The sequence below is a fragment of the Dama dama genome, chromosome 11, assembly GCF_033118175.1.
Source record: "Dama dama isolate Ldn47 chromosome 11, ASM3311817v1, whole genome shotgun sequence".
Taxonomy (NCBI): domain Eukaryota; kingdom Metazoa; phylum Chordata; class Mammalia; order Artiodactyla; family Cervidae; genus Dama; species Dama dama.
Window position 1 is genome coordinate 35,036,847 of NC_083691.1, and position 19,608 is coordinate 35,056,454.

The 19,608-nt window shown below is 46.1% G+C and overlaps 1 protein-coding gene across 1 annotated transcript in view; it reads right to left on the reverse strand.

Moving 5' to 3' along the window:
* Positions 1-19,608, reverse strand: part of ALK (ALK receptor tyrosine kinase) — a 716,806-nt gene that overhangs the window by 97,783 nt on the left and 599,415 nt on the right. The window contains exons 7-8 of the mRNA XM_061156236.1: positions 18,876-19,007; positions 16,379-16,479 (exon numbers count right to left, since the gene is read on the reverse strand). Of these exons, the coding sequence (XP_061012219.1) occupies positions 16,379-16,479; positions 18,876-19,007 (233 nt within the window). The remainder of the gene's footprint in view (positions 1-16,378; positions 16,480-18,875; positions 19,008-19,608) is intronic.

The window sequence follows — 19,608 nt, forward strand, 5'->3', positions numbered from 1 at the left end:
CCATTCTCTAAGATGGGAATTATTTCAAACTTACAAGGTTATAGAGGCAATTGAATGAGGTAATAAATAGTGGAACAAAAGGTTAAAAAGGAATTCTGGTCGAAGCACGGAGGCAATAGATACTGCATTTCAGTGGAAAGTCTGACAGCACAGTGATGTACAGGGCTCTCAAGAGGGGTGGACAAAAACAGGGTACGCAATTTTTTATCCCTCGTTCATGCATCGGATGCAGAAAAGCTGGTGGCTGACTACTAGGGGAGAGTTTTGGGAAAGTGCTTTTGGTGTATCGTGAGTTCCACCTCACTTTGAGGAAGGTTCTCTCTTCACCCCAACTGATGAGAGAGTGGTTTCAGTGATCCCACATCAAGTACTCGACATTCACCCCCTGCAATTTGGGAGCACAGTGGATTAGGGTCTATCTCTCATCTGGAAAAACCTGAAGTATGAACAAGAGGGTGGTTAGCTTCTCTGATGGCAGAACAGAGGCAGTGACAATTTTGGGTGGCTTGCATTCCCAGAGTTTGCTGACACAAAAGAAAAAAAAAAAAAAAAAAGCATGAGGGCTGCATATAGGCTACACTAGAGTGAACTGTGTACAAAGGAGCCCGTGTCAGTCATTTCAGATCTTACCTGAGAGGGCTGTTTGGAGGGGAAAATATAACTCAGCAGAAAGCAGCTGCAGGTATACTGAGATGCTCAAGGGCACGGGGAGGACTAAGTGACCACCTGGACGGGAGAGACACATATGCCCTAGCCAAAGCAACAGTTGCCCAGCCATAGTGGAGGGACTGGGGAAAAAGCAGATCTCCAAAGAAACCACAAAAATCTCCCCTGTAAGAAATAGTAAATCCTTTTTTTTTTTTTTGGTAAATCCTTAAATACTTGTCATGTCTGGAGAATTCCAGTGAAGATCACCACAATGGTCTGGGCCAGGTAAGAGCTTCCCTGTTCCCCTTATCTCTTCTCCTTCCCCACACTTAAGATCTTGAAGGGTCAGTTAGCAAGAAGAGGAGGAGAGTTGGGTGATGAAGAGAGAGATCAATGACCACCCTCTCCCCGATTTCAGGCTTTTCATCTGCAATAAGGCCAAGCATGGTGGGTGGAGGGGAAAGGACAAAGCCCTGACATCAAAGTGAGAGGGAAGTTTTGATTTCTACATAAGCCTGCGTTTGGGGTTTGGAAGTGACTTTAGGTCTGCAGTACCATAGAGTGACCAGGTAAGTAGTGGGATCTGCTGAAGTTTTTACCCAGAAGTCCACACGTGGGGGCTCAATGAAGTGGGTTCCTAGATCCCCCCCCACTAGATTCACACTTGCCATTCATTTTTCTGCTTCTGTGCTTTTGATCCTTCCATTCTTCTACCTACTCTTTCCTTACTGCCACTTATAAAAAATAAACCTTTTTGTTCATGGAGCCATTTCTTATCTATCTCAGAAATGACCTCCCACTGGTCTGAAATCTTATAACTGAGGCTGGTGGGGCCATCACGGGGTATAGCTCTGCCACCTCGTCTTCCCTCCCTACCCTCAGCCCTCTTGGGCCACTAGTTCCTTCAAGGCAGGGACTGCTTTATTGACCTTGAATTCACAGTAGTTGTTAAGTGTACGCACATGACAGGCACGGATCAATGTCAAAAGGAACAAAAATGTACACATACACAGGAAAACCCTCCTCTTTACCAGGTCCTCCTCTCAGGGAGGCAAACCAGCTCTGCATCCTGTGATGCTCCTTAGCATTTTCCTGCATTCCAGGGGTCGGATTCCAGGAAAGCGGGGAGGGTCTACCCACTTCACAGCCAACAACTATAGTCAAAACTGCATACCTCTCGGCTGCTCTTAGGAAACTACATTTGAAGTAGATTCTGCTAGTGGCATGAGCATGTTGGTGAGATATAGTCCTGTCTCATAGACATTGGGTGCCACTGGCCAGTGACTGCTGAGCTTTCTCCATCTTTCTGCACTATTCACTCTATTTTATGACAGCAAGCCTGGGCAAGAGAGAACTGGGCTGGCTGCCAAGAGATGGTGCTAAGATGGCATCCTCAGCTCCTGAGGCGGTGACCCAGGATCCCTCTTGAAAGAGATGACCATTCACTCATTCAGCAAATAAGTATTGTGTATCTACTCTGAACTGATTATGCATACCTTCCCTGCCTTCAAGGAGTTTATTATCTAGTGAGGAAATATGAATTTAAATGAGTAATGGCAACTGTGCTGAGTATGGCAAGAGGGAAATAATCAGAGCCACTTGACAGTGTAGACATAAGACAGTCAAGACACCTGACATAAGATAGTCAGGACTTGGGTTAAGATGGCCACTTGATCCAACTGTTCAGTGCTATGGATAAAGAGAAGAATTAAACTTTCATTTTACAGCATTACCATCTGTTTGGAAAGCATATATCCATAGCCAAACTCAAGCCAAGGGATGCACTGTCTGAGTTTCAGCAAAGTCTAGTTCTAGAAACGGATACAAAAGGTTTGGAGTAAGATTGCCTACTGGTAGCCAGTGAGCAGCTAGCAAAGCTTGTTTTTGGCCATTTATGTTTTCATCCACTGACTGTTTGGTAAGATGATGTATCCAGGCAGATGTTGTTCTTTCTCAAGATACAGGCAGTGCAGAACCTATAGTCTTTCACTTAACCATCTTCACCTGTACTTTTCCCAGTGATTCCAGATTCTGCCTGTAAGAGTCAGCCAGTGCTTTGCTACTCAGGGAGTGATCTTAAGACTGGTATCATCCATGTTACCTGGGAACTTGTTAGAAATACAGAATCTTTGGCCTGACCCCAACCCTACTGCATTAACATCTGCAGAGAAGCCTGGTACTAGACAGCAGCCTCTAGGGCCTTGTCCTTGTGCTCCTATGACTCATCCCATTTCCTTTCTAGAAAGTACCAGAAGAATCTTTGTATCAACATTCATTCTCTGGTGGCTTGTCAGACTATCTTTGTTTCCTTGCCTGTTGACAATGGGATTACTTGGAGTTTGTGCTCCAAGGCCAACAAAAACTAACTGTATGACTTTAAGCCAACCACGTACCCTTTCTGAATCTCTGTTTTCTTAGAGACAAATTTATGATAATAACCATATCTTCCCTGTTGGCCTTAAAAGGTGGTTATAAAGATTGAATGAAATAACATGAAAGTAGAGCTCACACTATGGTGAATGAAATGGTTAAACAGAGGGTTTTTCAATCTTTATGGCAGATTAGAATCACCTGGAGGTTTCTTGCTCCCCCGCACCTTGTACTCCACCCCCAGAGGCTCTGACTTAATTAGCCTTGGATAGCTCCTGGGCATTGGCCACTCTTCAGATCTCTCCAGGCGATTCTAAAGTGCAGCCTAGGCTGAGATTACTGGGGAGAGGGAGCTACTTTGTGCAGGAAGCAGCCTGGCCTTCTTGGTGGGGGGTCCATTTTCATCTTGGACTTTGAGTAAGAAGCAATCCGTAAATAGCTAAAAAATGACTTATGATGTGCCCACCATCACCAAGGTAAAGAGTATTTTTTCTGCAGTGGGGGAGGATGTATTCCTCAGCAGAGGGTCCTCATATGGCTGCTACATTACCCCTGGACAAAGACTCAGAATGACCTTGACAGTGAAAGATTTGTGGGCTTAGAGTGAATAGGGATGATCTGAGGATGCAAACACGACCACAGCTTTCATCTTGGACCTACAGCGTTAAGGTCCTCTCCAATTTCTTAGAAGGACTGGAGGACTGATGGCAATTCTTACAGAATATCTCTTATTAATTACTTGTATCTAAGGACATGACTTAGTAACTGAGCATGCAACTATACAGAGGAACTATATGCAATTCCCAGAACAGACTGAAGGCTCAAGTCCTTTTCAAACTTTTCCATTTTCCTTATACAGTCCTAGGTTCAAAAACTCTTTTGACATCACTTTATACAGATACTCAAATCAGGTAGACTGGTTTGATCTTGACAGTCAAGTTCAGGTACCCATAGCAGGCAAAAAGTAGTCTTGGAATTTGATCTTAGTAAGTAAGACCAACTTCTCTCTAGGTTGCCTATAGGATAAAGCACTTCATTAACTGACTTTTTATTAAATATTAGAGAGCTGTACTAGGGACTTGTATATATTCTGTCTCATTTTACACTCATAACATCCCTTCCTACAGAAATTATCATACCCATTTTTGGGATGTGGAATCTAAGACCATGCCCATCATGCATGGTCCCTAAGCCCATATACCGCAGACCTGGATTCCATACTATGTTCTATGCTCTTTCCACTATGTCTATAGCACTATACAAGTGTAACATATTATAGTGCTACTTAAATCTTTTGGGTGTGTTATTGTGAAGGTTTTCAAGATACTTGTTGCTCAAAGTGTGGTCTATGAACCATCAGTATTGGTGTGTCCTGGGAGGTTGTTAGAAATGCAGGGTCTCAGGCCCTACTCTAGACCTGCTGAATCAGAATTTATATTTTAACAAGGTATTATCACAGAAATAGCCTCATATTGGGGAGAATAATTGAGATAGTGGATTTTAAGCCATTTACAACCTTTTTTCCTGCCTCTGCCAGAAAATTAATAGTTACAGATATGTGTGTATGTCTACAGGTATCTCAAATATATTCACACAAATATGAGAAATGCTGTACAAATCCTACATAATATTTATGGGATGTAAAACTTGTTGGAACCTGTAACAATAAAGTTTTTATCCTTTTAAGACCCATTCTAATAGATATAGGCTATAAGTGACAGCTTTTGACTAATAAATTCTTTTATATGCTGACAGCAAATGAGACAAGTGAAAAGAGACAAAGCCAGGAGCACGCCACCAGCAATTATATCTTCTGGCTCCAGCCAGCCTTTTCCAGGCCTTCCCCCCCTCTCTTTGTGGGCCCTGATAGACTTTCCAATTATGCACCACTGGTGTTTGTCATTTTATTAATTAAAGTTCTATATGTAAAGCAGGACCAGCCTTGTGGCTAGGCTTAATGCTATTTTTTTCTCTCATGGCCCTTTCCTCCTCCACAGGTAATTACTGCAATTTTATGTCTAGAATATGCCCCGTGTTTGCTATGAATACCTCATGGGCAACTTCACAGGATTATCTTGAACCCATAAAAAAAAAATCAGCATGGAATGTAGGCTGAAGTTAGACAAAAGAGACCTAATGGTATCAATAATGTCCATTAACATGCAGCACTCTCAAACATAAGCAATGGTATGAGGGGGAGGTACTATGTTTCTTTTAATTTCTAAAGGGCAGTATATATTCCAGCAGTAGACACAAAACCAAGGACGGATGCTCTAGTGTGTATTTCACTTCAACAGAAGAGAAAAACACTTTTTAACAGACTGTGATGCTCAGAGATGAGCTTGTTTGTAGCGGGTGGGATGGGTACTCCCCCAGTATTTGCCACACTGGAGGTCATCCAGTAGTGACTGGATGGCCAGGACTGGGGATGTTGTCAAGGACATCCAAGCTTTGAATGGAGGTTAAAGCTTCTTTCTAATCTAAGATGCCAGGGCTGTAATTCTGGGTGTGAACCTGTAATTTTAAGAGTTTTAATGTGGTCTTATTAATTTTAACTGAGATTATTAACACTGCAAAACCCCAAATTTTGTACACCATCTTCTAATTCACCTGAAAAAAATAAATACCAACTCTCTGGCTATAAATAGCCTAATGGAAAATCAACCCAACTCAGCACGAGGCAGGCCAGATGTGGATTTCTGATAACAAGCAAATAAAATATGCTGGGAAATACTTGCAATTACAGAGGCTTAGGGAATGCTGGATTCCTGGCCTTGTAAGAGACTTAAAAGATTGAGATTGTTTCTGAAAACAGCATCCCATGTCTTTCCTTCTTTCTCAGGCATCACAATGAAGCCAGAGAACACCCAGCCAGGGTCATCCACATGCCCCTTTAGTAAAAACACAGCAAGCAATGAAGATTATATACAAAAATAATAACTGTGGGATCCCTGGCTGGTGAAATTACAAAGTTATGGCTATATTATTCCTTCTTTGGGCTTTTCTTTTCTATTTTTTTTATAATGAACAACTATTACTTTTGATAACTAGAACAAACTCAATGTAAAAGCATATTTTTTGAAGAATAATATTGATCTAGGAAAGAATAATATTAAGCAAACAAAGAAGATACAAAATGCTTATATGGTATGATATCAAATTTATATAAATCCTTTATCCCTCTGCTCAAATCTACATTTATCTTTCTGGACAGAAATGTACAAATATGGTGACAAGGGTTATCTTTGGAGGGTAAGATTGTCGGCAATTTCAGTTTTCTTCTTTATATTTTCCTAATATTCTACAATGAATGTAGAGAAGAAACAATAAATGCTATATTAAAAAAAGCATCAAGGGAGGATTCTGATATCACTGGAAAGTGGGAAAAGAGAGTGCCATCTTTTTACCACTTTGAGGAGGATCTAGTTCTCTTGCTTGAACTGTGGGCTTTACAAGGAAGACTAAGGGGAAGTGGGAGCTTCTGGGGAATGAGGTCGGGTCATGCTGTGGCTCTGGAATCAGAAAGAACATTTCTGTCTTTACTTATGACATAATATTGAATCACAAGCTGGAATCAAGATTGCCGGGAGAAATATCAACACCCCCAGATATGTAGATGATACCACTCTAATGGCAGAAAGTGAAGAGGAACTAAAGAGCCCCTTGATGAAGGTGAAAGAGGAGAGTGAAAAAGCTGGCTTGAAACTCAACATTCAAAAAAGTAAGATCATGGAATCTGGTCCAATCATTTCATGGCAAATAGAAGGTGAAAAAGTGGAAGCAATGACAGATTTTATTTTCTTGGGCTCCAAAATAATTGCAGATGGTGACTGCAGCCATGAAATTAAAAGATGTTTGCTCCTTGGAAGGAAAACTATGACCAACCTAGACAGCGTATTAAAAAGCAGAGACATCACTTTGCCGACAAAGGTCTATACAGTCAAAACTATGGTTTTTCCAATAGTCATGTATGGATGTGAGAGTTGGACCATAAAGAAGGCTGGATGCCAAAGAATTGATGCTTTTGAGCTGTGGTGCTGGAAAAGACTCCCCAGAGTCCTTTGGACAGCAAGGAGATCCAACCAGTCAATCTTAAAGGATATCAACCCTGAATATTTATTGGAAGGACTGATGCTGAAGCTGAAGCTCCAATACTTAGCCCACCTGATGCAAATAACTGACTCATTTAAAAAGAGTCTGGGAAAGTGCTGGGAAAGATTGAAAGCAAAAGGGGATAAGGGTGGCAGAGGATGAGATGGTTAGATAGCATCACTGACTCAATGGACATTAATTTGAACACACTCTGGGAGGTAGTAATGGACATGGAAGCCTGGTGTGCTGCAGTCTATGGGGTGACAAAGAGTTGGACACAGCGTAGGGACTGAACAACAACAACAACAACAAATCTCAGGGCCTCAGTCTTTATCCGTGAAATGGGGCTAATCTTACTCTCCTTATAGAGTTGCTGAGAGACTTTAGTAAGATTATGTGAGCCCAGTACCCAACTTACCAAATACATTTATCAATGTTAAGTCCTTCCTCCTGTATTGGAAAAAGCAGGCAGGGAATAAGTTTAGAAATAAGCAGCTCACACAAACAGAATAGGACAGGATGAAGGATGCTGTATTAAAATTTTCAGTCCAGTGTTTTATTTTCCAGGTCCCCTAGAGGATTATCGTTCCAGTCTTGTGTGAAGAAAACAATGTTTTCTTTTGAGTTGCACTGTAATGAGGTGATCTTGGGCAGCCAATCTCCTCTGTGTCTCAGTTTCTCTGTAGGTGATAGAGGTAATGCTGAGAAATAGCTTTAGAAATCCTTATACTGGGGAACAGGATCGACTCTGTGAAATGAAATTCCTACAACCTTCATAAACAGCCATCAGAAAGAGAATGGACTTCAGGCATCTCCAGGTGTCCGCAGGACCCATAGCCACTCAGGGAGTATATTTATTCCCTGGGGAGAGTGTGCTTTCAACAGGTTGGCCACATGAATGTGTTACAGTGATCGCCACTAGTGGGAGCCACGAGGGCACTTGATTAATAGATAGACTTGGAATGGGACCTAAACCTAAATCTCTGCCAAGTGCCCAGGAGGTTTTTTATTCACACCCGTGAGCCTTGACAGTAATTCTTCTATGCCTCAGTTTCATCATGTAATGGCTGAGGTATTAATTTTGAATGACTCAAAGGTATTAAATTAATTATGTCCGACTGTAATTACAATGACTGTTGATTACTTTAGCCCGTTAGCATGTGTTCTGGCAGCATCAACCACATCGCAGGAAGTGGTGACAGAATGCTAGGTTCCAGCGGCTTCCCAGCTCTAGGTACTGAGGTAAGAATGATTTTGGCCCCAGATCTCAGTAGGGCTATATTTGTTGGGTCCTTGAGACTCAATGAGGAGTCTCTTTGTTTGCATTTATTCTGGACCATGGCCATGCTCACTATTGAGAGGCTGCACAATTAATTAATTAATTAGGATGAAGCAGGTTCGTTGGGCACATCCCCCCGTTGCTAACAATTGGCATTGTGCAAAATAATGCTCCCAAGCTGCCTGCATTGCTAATTGACTCAGAGGAGAAATAAGAATATAGCCTGTCTGAATTTATGTCAGCAGTGACTTCTTCAGACCTATGCAGAGTAAGAAGAGGGATCATAATAATTGCTGCCATTCATAAAAGATTGAAGAGAATACAAAGAGTTTTTGCATTTTAATCTAATTCTCGCAGTAAGTAAGTAACACAAGCATTTTTATTCCCAATTAGGGACAGTGACTGACGTGAGGTCCTATGGCTTTTTACATGGCAGTGTTGGAACTCACACTCAGGTGAGCTGAGTCAAGTCCAATGATGTTAAGAGTGTTTGCAGGATTGGCCTAGGAGTTGGACAGACCTGTTTTGAATCCTGGTTCTGCCTCTGACTAGCAAGGGTGACTAGCAAGTCACTTAAGCTTTTGAAGTCCCAGGTTCTGCCTCAGTAAATGGGGCAACAATTCCTTACAAGTCTCTTTTGGTAATGAGATAAGGCAAGTGACATGCTTAGCACAGTGCCAGCCATGTGGGAGGGGATCACTATTTTAAAAAAATACAGTAGTCTTCTTATCAGCCATTTCACTTTCTGTAGTTTCAGTTTCCCTAAGTCAACTTCAGTCCAAAACTATTATATGGAAAACTCCAGAAAAAAACAATTCTTAAGTTTTAAATTCTGTACCATTCTGAGTAGCAGAACGAAACAATGAAACCTCATGCTGACCCCCTCTGTCTCGCCTGAGACCTGAAGCATCTTTTTGGCCACTGTTTCTATGCTGTACAAACTACCCACCTGCTAGTATAGGAAAAAATATAGGATATACAGGGTTTGGTACTGTCCATGGTTCCAGGCACTTGCTACTGGTCTTAGAATGTATCCCCCTCTTTGATGGGGAGGGTACTGCATTCCTTTAGTTACTTTATGGTTATTAAGGGCTCCTCCCTTAGCCCCAGACTAAGGGAAGGTTTCTTTCTCCTAGGAGGACAAAGATTTAGGGTGTTTGAGGGCTCTAGTTAAGAATTTTGGCTTGTGTTTTGTAACATAGCCAAGGGATTCATAAGTAACTTGGAGACCAGGACCTGTCATATTGGAAGTAAGTGTTCTTAATTTTCTGCTGAATAAACACTCTAAAAAGATCCCAGATTCCTGTGGTCTGTCTCCTGCATGGCTGGCTGGTCACATGGTGGGTTTGAGAGGAATACTTGCTGGCTCACCGCCTGAGTGAGGACCTCCCGCCATCCATCTGTGTCCATCCAGCCCAGTCAAGTGCCACGCTACCTTTCTGGCCCTGTCCTGGCAGCTGCCACACTTCTTGTCCTGAGGGTGAGGACCCTCGCTTAACTCTCCAGATTGAAGTTTGTTGGATAGGGCAGGTCCAGCCTTTGATCTTGGAGTCATCACAAAAGTCAAATACTAATAGTAACAGCAGGAGTTACCTGTAATGCAGGAGCTGCAGGAGACATGGGTTCGATCCCTGGGTCGGGGAGATCCCCTGGAGGAGGAAATAGCAACCCACTCCAGTATTCTTGCCTAGAGAATTCCATGGACAGAGGAGCCTGGTGGGCTACAGTCCGTGAGGTCGCAAAGAGTCAGACACAACTTAGCAAACATGTATACACACAGCAGTGGAGGAGCAGAAACTACACTTATTAAACATCTACTATGTGGCCAGAACCAGGCTGGGCACTTTTCTAACTTGTCTACTTGTTTCTCCCAACAGCCCTGCAGAGGACACTGAGGCTGAGAAAAGTGAGGTGACTTGCCCAAGGTCACCCTGCTAGAAAGTGGCAGGATTCTACCAAGGACTGCGGAACCTCAAGGAGCTGCTCCAACCACAACACCACACTGCCTTCGTGATGCTCCTTTTGCCCTGGCCCCAAATGACCAGCTGGGTTCCTCTAGACACAGGAGGTGTCATGCTTGTTGGGCCGTGGGGCAGGAGGGAGGCAGCTGCCTGGGGCCACCATGCTGCTCTGACTTGCTTCAGATGTCAGCATCAACCCACGGGAGCCAGAGGGAAACTGTGCTTCCTGCCGGGCTCACCATGATGTTCTGGGCAGGGATGGACCAGCCAGCTGGGCATTGCATAGCTACCATGGAGTTCTGTCTCTGCTTCTTCGAGGCTCCCCAAAGCAAGAAGAGGAGGGGTGCAGAGAACAGAGGGTGTGAAAACAAGCCCTGGCAAGTCTAGCTGCATATGCTCTTGATTTAGGCAAACACTGAAGCCTGGAACTATCCAAAGATGAGAGGGATTTGCTGCTGAGTTGGTGAGCATTCTGTCACCACAGTGGATGTCACAGTGTTAGATGAGATGGAAATTGGATATCCAGTCCATCTCAGGCTAGTGGAGGGGAGTTAGGGAGGATATTGCCCCAGTCTTCCCCTGAGCTTGGCACTGGGCCCTCACTGTTTACAAAGAGGGTCTCTATGGTCACCAAAGGTGTCTGTGCAGCATCACTTGGTCACACAGGGAGAAAGGCTGTCCTAGGTGGACTCAGGAGGAAACTGCTTGTTCCTCCACCAGTCAACACTCTGCAGAGACCCAGGGGAGGACGGTGAACAGGAAGAGGGCAAGGTGCACGTTCCTTCCCCCCAGGGGGCACATGTTCAATGCAGAAGATGGGATGGATTCAGGACACAACAGCTTTATTCAGGATCAAGCTCGAGAGGCCTCTTGAAATAGACTTTCCTTCCTGATTTGCTAAAATAAGTGAGAGCACGTGAGGCTGAGAACAATGCACACACAAGGCACAAATAACACCTGGGTTCCGCGGGTGAGCAGCAGTGTCCCCTTGGTTGCTTAGGAATTAGACCCAGTGACCAGGCCCAGCTTGAGGAGAGATGAAGTGGGTTAACTAGTCTGTTACAAAATGGTTGGTATGACTTTCCACACTTTCCTGTCTCTGGAGACGAGGACCCCATGGTGAGGAGGATGAGGTCTCTGGGGGAGCTGGGAGCCATGCCAGCCCTCAGGGATGCTTCTGAGGCCCACGTCAGCTCCCCGGAAGCTGAGAGGGTACCATCTGCCCCTGGCAGGGACAGAGTAATGTGACAGAAAGAGCATGGGGCTCAAGTCCTAAGACCTGAGTTTGATCCTGATTTTGTATGTACTGGCTGTGCACACTGGGGACATTACTTTCCTGTCTTGTGGAGATGGGCTGCATGCCTGCACCGCCCTGCATGCACCCTGACCCAGATCACGGGCGGGGCAACCCCTGACACATAGGATCTACTCCAGGAAGTGAGCTACATAGAATATTCTCAGGATCTTTAGCTTCTGCTTGTGAGGGTTTGGTGGGGTTGACAAAGGAAGAGCCCCTCAGTTTTTGTATTTTCCCTTGCCCCAAGTCATCCTGTAGTAACTACGATTACTCTTCTTTTTCTTTTCTTGACCATTCCCAGGGGGAGTTTGCCATTGAATTAATAAACTGTTAAAACCCAGGAATCTCAAAGTTCCTTTCCTCTTCCTATCTGGAAGTCCTATTTGTCTACCCAAGGGGAGGGAGTGAGGCCAGCCTGACTAAGCCCCATTAACAGAGCCATGACGCTCACTGAGACGCAGGTTTACCCTGAGATGCTGGAGAACGTCTCACCAGCCAAATCCCCAGGAAAATGTGTCCAGGAATGAGCGCCAGCAGTCTGGAAAGCCTTACAAAATCAACCAGAGAGCAATTTGCTGGAAAACTTCCTGGCCCCCTGCCACAAGAGGCTCCTTCCCCATGCAGCTTTGCACAGAATTTAATGGACAGCAGAGGGCAATTCCAGATGCCAAACTCCTCTCCCACCTTCCTCTGGCCATGTTCATTGGTTTTAATGATGGAGTGGAGGTCTCCTTCCCTGTGGGCTAGATAGCCCATGTCAACATAGAGGAGTCCCGCTGCTCACTTTCTGCCCTGGTCTCAGCAGCTCCCAGTCGCTAATCAAAGCTTTTATCACTACAGGGCACATGCCAGAGACAGAAAGGCCAGGTGTGTTCCAGCCCCAGGGTGTGTGTGTCTGAGTGTTTGCATGAGCGTATATGGAGAGGACAGAGGTGGCTGCAGCTTCAGCAAGGTCAGAAAACCAGTAGCTGCCAACTGGCCTGCCCTAGGGTATCAGCACTAACTAAATGGGTCACCTCCCACTTCCTGGGTCCCTTTCATTTCTGCAGCTCATAGAGGGAAAACTACTTCTACATTGTGGAGGGGGAAAGAGATTGAGGGAAGCCCACTTCCCCCCCTCTCCCCGCAGGCCTTGTTCCGTCCTGAGAACATGGTTTAAAATATTCTAGTCACAGCTCAGACTATTCAAATAAAATAGAATTTCAAACCACACAGGGCTTGTTGAGACATTCAGTCTGCTAGGATGTGTGAAAGGCAGGGGGAGGGGCGGAGACGGCCCCTGCCACTCTCCCGTCCTTTTTATTACCAGCAGCTGCAATGCTAGACACATCCCAGTGTGTCTCCCCACCCGGGGGACGCAAGCAGTTCTGACAGCTAGCGAGCGCATGAAAGCCACTGCAAGGCTCCCCTCCCCAGTGGCAATTTTAATTATTTGAACTGGAGCTCAGCAAAATTAAAATAAAATAAAATCTGAATGTGTTGTAAGTGGCTCCTCAGTTTCTTGCAGAGAATAGTTTGTGGGTAGGAGAGTGGGGCAGGGCTGGGCAGAGGTCTTTAAATATTCATGCCCCACATGCCACAGTGCAGAGCCATGGAGGCGGCGGCGTCTGCATCAAGGCCGGGCAGTGGAGAGAGGCCCTGGCGACAGTGGCTGCAGGGATCTGGAGGGCGGAGGCCAGAGCTGGCATGCTTCTGAAATGCCCAGGAAGCTGGTTGGCACAAAGGCACACCCTGGCTATGTCTCCATCATCAGCAGGCACCTGACCTAGCTCCATGTGGTTCTCAGAGCGGCTCCCCCTTCTGTCTCCACCACCTCTGTCCCCCACACCATCAGTCAATTCTAACCACCCCCTTGCACTCATCTTTCTAAAAAGGCGAGTTACATCACAATCTTTGGTGCCCCAGGTAATGGAGGATAGCTCTCAGCTTGGGCTCAGAATGAATTTCAGTCACAACAGGCAAGGACACCTATGGCTAGTCACTCTTAAGTTTCAGTGTGCATCCAAATCACCAATGGTGGGGCTTGAAAATGCAGATTCCTGGGCCCTTGTCAGTGATGTCATTCAGGAAGTCTGGGGTGGGGCCCAAGAATCTGCATCTGTCATATTTTCCAAGTGACTGCAACTGGAGAAACACAGACCTACCAGTAGCTTGTAGCCAGATTTTCAAGGAAATGCATTGAAGGCGACATCAGTTTCCCTTTGGGATCCACTGATGATTGTTGTTTCTCAAGAGTATTTTGAGTTATTCGGCAATTACTTCAACTTTCTGGAGGCCATGGACCAGGACTCTTAGGGTTTAGAGAAGATGCTCAGGGATGGGTGTCAGCTGGGAGCTCAGTGCTTCCAGCCAGTCCCCATTGGCCTGACTCTCACCAGAGACTTCCACCCATGGCTCTATCTAGTATCCACCTTCCTGCACCAGGGTCCCATAGCCAGCGGAGGCCCCTTTAGGGTTGGAGGGAGGTTAACCTCACACAGTCCCACACAGCAACACAACATCTGTTTCTCTGTCACCGACGTTCAGCCAACCTGGGAGAAGGAAATCAACTTCCTGCCTTCTGTATTTAGGATTCGAGGGAAACAGATGGCAGGGCTTACAAACCTGGAAATGCATATTTCTATTTTGGCCATTTATTTTTCTGATGAAAACATTTCCCCAACATTGGGAATTCAAAGACCCAGCAGCCTGAGATGAATGATCTGAAACCCTGAATGCGAAATAACTGTGAGCTGAAAATGGAGTGGTCTCCCTGCCTTCCCTTCAATCCTCGTGCTGAGCCAAGCTCTGGAAAAGGGCAGGAAATAACAGAACCCGCCCAGAGCAAATGTGACTGGAGGAATAATAATATAGGCCAGTAAAACAAAACATCTGTTTAAGCTATTGATCAACCCAAAGGTTATTAGAGAAATGATGAAGTATTAGAAAAATATCATTTTTACCTTGACATTTCTTTTTTTTGAAATCAGGCTCACATTAAATCTAGTGAAAAATAAATTTGAAGGTGAAGTGATTATAAGGATTCCCCTTGCCTGTCAGACAGGCCAATCACCTCTCCTCATTTAGACTTCCTCTTAAGAAACCTCCCTTTCTAGGTGATGCTCTGAGACACCCGAGAAATATCAACGATGACTGAGTAATTCCACCATTTGCGGTGGAGAGCATGGTTTCTCAAATGCAATTTAACATAATGAATCTACTTATTTGTGCCCTGACTTCTTCCAGAAAGGATTTAAGGTGGCTCACAGAGATACAAAAAACATACACTAGGAGAAGGTGAGGGTGATGGGGTAGATGTCAAGTAACAACATAAAAGCGAATCAGGAGCGAGTCTGCTGTAAACTTACTGGGTAAAGACAGATTTAACTCTACCATTCTTCTGATTAAAAAACCATCATTGATACATCTTTTCCATTCTCCTTTGTTTTATGTCCATGAGTTTTTATTTCACAAAAAGACTGGAGGGCTTGGATTTGCCTGTACAGGAAATGGCAACCCACTGCAGTATTCTTGCTGAGGAAATACCATGGACAGACTGTGGTATTACATGGGTAACTGTGGCGGGTTACAGTCCACAGAGTCACAAGAGTCGGAACTCAGGGACTAAATCACCTCTTTTCTGCACCTCTGCTGGTCAAAGCCCCGCCTGCCAGGCACTGCTATCAGCCAGCTGAGGGGATGCGAATGTGGTCAGTTTCATAATATCCACAACTTGAAAGGCAACAAATTGCTCTGAGAGCACAGAGCTATTCCAAAAAGAAGCCAGAAAGGACTTTCTCCTGTGAGTTTCCAGAAAGATAGGGTTGGCCAAATTTAAATTCATTCCTGCCTTCCTACTGTGTGCACGATATTGTCACAATGCTGGGCCAGTGTGGAGAAGCGCAGCCTGGTTTTCGGCTGAAGTTCTCTTCCTCCTCCCCCATTCTTCTCTGCATATTTATACAGGGTTTCAGACACTGTTGGTTAATCTTTGTGCTACTTACTTTGTACTAGACTGCGTGACAAGCCCTTTACAAATATTAACCTATTTAAGCTTCACCTCCCTGGGGTAGGCACTCTCCAGGTGGGAAAACTGAGGCACTGAGAGGTTATTAATGGATAAAACAAATTAGACCACCAGTCAGTGATGGAGCCTGGATTGGACTCAGGTAGTTGATCCCAGAGTCCATAAGCTTAATCACTGGGCCCTCCTGGGGGTCTAAGCTCATGAGAATATGACCTTGGGCTAAGAATCCCGGCACTGGGCTCTCAGTTCCCACACTGAAGGGGTAACAGCTACACTAACTGTCTGGGCCAGTGGCTCTGGAGGCACTTCACTGACTGCCATTGATGCCTTAGTGATATTTATGTAAGTCAAAGTGTTGATGCTTTGAGACTTTGAAACGTATTGTAAGAGACTGACATCTTTTAAAAGGATTCTGTAGAAAGTTGCTGTTACTGTTGCCTCTTAAGTCTTGGAAATATTTTGGAGGTTTGCTGACATCAAAGTTCTATTGCAAATAGTTCAGTGCAGCTGAGTGTGGTGTTTAAGGTGAAATTCTCTGCAGACGGGACTTTACCGTGTTGGTAGCTACTGTCTGCATTGAAGATGGTGCAAATGGCCCTCTGATCCTCCCGCAGGAAAACAAGAAGCCTGACCATCAGTCTATTTTGCTCATCTGTGCGCGTTCACCTGGAAGTGCCCGGAAGTGGGAGGAGCAGGCAGAGAACTAGAGGAACACCAAGACTTGCCTCACATGGAGAGTTCTTCATGGGCGCAGGAAATGTAGCGCTGGTCACTGTGGCATTTTCAGAGGTGGGGGCGTCAGTGATGCTGAGCAATAGGGCGTGGCCTGGGCAGAGAGGAGAAGAGTCAAAACTGCACCATCCCTGTGCACTGAAGGGCCTTGGGGTGCAAGGTTAACGGGCTCCGCACTATTCTTCTCTAGCCTCAGGACTGAAGACACTGTTGCTTCTGCTGCCAGTGGGTAAGATAGCCTGCTTCTCGCTGACTATGAGACTAGGCTTGTGCAGAGGTCTTCGTTCTAAACGGCCTGTGACATTCCAGCACCGTACATCTGGGTTACTGCATTCCCTGATCTCCCATGGCCACCAGCTTTAGCTCATAGCCCGGGAGCAGCCTGAAGCATGCTGGACTTCCCCAGGTCCACCCCTACCCCCCGTTTCCAGTCATGCCAGTGCTTTGTCCTCCAATGGTCTCAGAACCTTCACTGTCTACTCCCCTCTCCAGAACCCAGGTCAGCCTGTGACCCATGCCCTGACCAGGAAGACTCATTTATTCTTTTCTAAGCACTGACCTGTTGGACAACCTGGCAGAACATGAGCCTCAGTCCCACGTGGTGGTGGGAAGGAGCATCTGCAAATGTCCAGGAGTGCCTGCAGATGTTTGGTGTTGTGGAGGTGGGGGCCAGAGTGAGCCCAGGGGCCTCACTTTCAGGGGCCTCACAGAGCCCCAGATTGGACTCTAGTCATTCATTTCTGTGTTTCTCTATCTCTTAGCAAATCTTTATAGAGTTACTACCAAGTAACAAATTCAGAGGGGTCCAGAGGAAAGTAACTAGACCAGGCCAGAAATCTTAGAAAACACCCTCCCACCCTTGAGGAAAAATCAAATGGCCAGGGTTATGTAACCAGGGAGGGAAAAGACCTTCTGTGGTAGAAAGGTCATAATGGCTGTCTTCAAATATCTGAAGGGCTGCCTCTGTGGGTGAGGGCACAGTTCAGTTCTGCTGGGCTCCAGGAGACGGAAATCATGATCACTGAGAAGAATTTATAGAGGGGTGGGGCTCATCTCCAGGTAAGGGAAATGGATGTGCGACTCTGAGCCATTAAGCAACGCAAAGGGCTGCTTTTGTAGGCAGTGAGAGCCCTGTCACAAGAGGCATTCAACAGGGCTGGACACATTTGCTATGGGTGCTGTCGGGGACTTTCAGAGCAGAGACGAAGATCACGTCTCACGTCGGGCTTTGAGCTGTTTGTCTTCCCTGCTCCTGCAGACCAGGCACTGAGCATGAGGCAGTGTGGCGAGAAGGCTGGAGGAGAAGTGAGAGCTCTTGGCCTCCACATCTGGGGAGGGCCCTGCAGACTCCCCCATGGTCCAATAACTGAGCCTCCCTCCTAGCCGGGCCCAAAGCCAGCTCACTAGAGGCAGCCAGACCTGGGGACCAAGGACAGAACTGCAGGGGCGCTGAGATCCTCAGTGGTAGATTTGGACCTTGTCCTCTCTCATACTTATCATTACTATTAATTCTTAAAGGAAGCTGTAGGATGCACAAGCTTTGCTTGGAAAGAGAGGAATTTTGGTACAAGGGTCTCCAGCTGGAGCAGGTAAACACAGGGGAAGGGGAAGAGACCCCCTCCATCCTGCAGAAAGGTGGGGCCTCTGGGGCTGCTAGGCCTATCCATGGTGCACAGGGCAAGGAGAAGCCCATGACTGGATGGTGTGGCCTCTCCAGGGGCCCAGCTCTGGGAGCTGCACTGGCCCCACGGACCACCTCTGATCCCATTTCCAGGCCAGCACCTCCAGGTGTGGAGTCAGCCCAGTGTGGGTGGCATCTTTTGGGTGCGTGGAGACCCCATGCCCCTCTGGCAGTCAAGCAGGGCCTGTGAGAAGATGGACTACAAAAGAAGGGTGGGAGTTGCCAGTTTCAGCTGGATGTAGTGGTAGGGTTTGGCTGAGGAAGTTGGGCCCCAGGAAATGATCTAGATACAGCAAGGTTCCTAGGCACGATACTGGGGCAAGTGACAGGAGGACCTCCCTGAGTCCCAGTCTCCCACATCATAAAGTCTCCCACCTCTCTGCAGGAAGGAGGGGGTCTCTCTCCCCTCCCCTCTGCTCCCCTGTGTTTACTTGCTCCAGCTGGAGTCCCTTGTACAAAATTCCTCTCTTTTCAGGCAAAGATTGTGCAATAAGGAAAAATAACTGTTTTCCTTATTTCTCAGTCAATTCTGTGCCTAATACACAGCAGGTTTCAACAAACTTGTCAAATTATTATTATTGTTACTGTTGTTCGTATTTTTCAGCTAATCTTTTATCAAAGTTCTCATTTTAAGGATCAAAGGGTAACGTCAGCTTTGGCTTGATTTAATCACTCGAATGCCCAAGGGGGTCTGAAGAAATTGTGTGGGCACACCCCAGGACAGATGGGGGGAGGTCCAGTGGCTCTGGGTGGTGCCCCAGTTCTGCTGTGGCCAGGTAGGCACCAGGAAAGGGAAGAGGGGGCGGTACCTTGATGGTCCTGGAACCGGGCATCCTTTAAGGTCCGCACTTGCCACTGGGGCGTGTGGGGTGATGGTGAGCTTTGGGTCCAGCCGCAGAAGCCATCCTCGAAGTCACAGTAAAAACCAGCAGGGAGTTTACCTGCAGGAAGAGCACAGGGGCATGATCATTGCCAGGACTGCTAAACCCAGAACATCAAGTAAAATTAGCCAGGCATGACCATTCTCTTTAATAACAGCTCCCCAACCAGACCCACAATGTCTAATGCTGCTCATAGTGAAGAGAAGCCTAATCCCTAACTTGTACATGTGCTGGCTTACTGTTTTCTGATCTTCTGAAAATAATAATAACTTCACAGTCTGGGGTATCATTAACCCAGCTTTATACATCAGGAAGCAGAGGCTCAGCGATGTTAAGCAACTTAACCAAGGTCACAGAGTCAACAAGCAACCCTGCTGGGATTTGAACCCAGCTCTTCTGCCTTATTTATTTATTTTTGCCTGTGTTGGGTCCTTGCTGCTGTGCACAGGTTTTCTCTGATTGAGGACAGCAGGGGCTACTCCTCGTTGCAGGGGATGGGCTTCTCATTGTGGTGGCTTCTCCTGTTGCGGAGCACAGGCTCAAGGGCACACGGGCTTCAGCAGTTGTGGCACACGGGCTCACTTGCCCCACAGCATGTGGAATCTTCCTGGACCAGGGATCAAACCTATGTCCCTGGCACTGGCAGGAGAATTCTTAACCC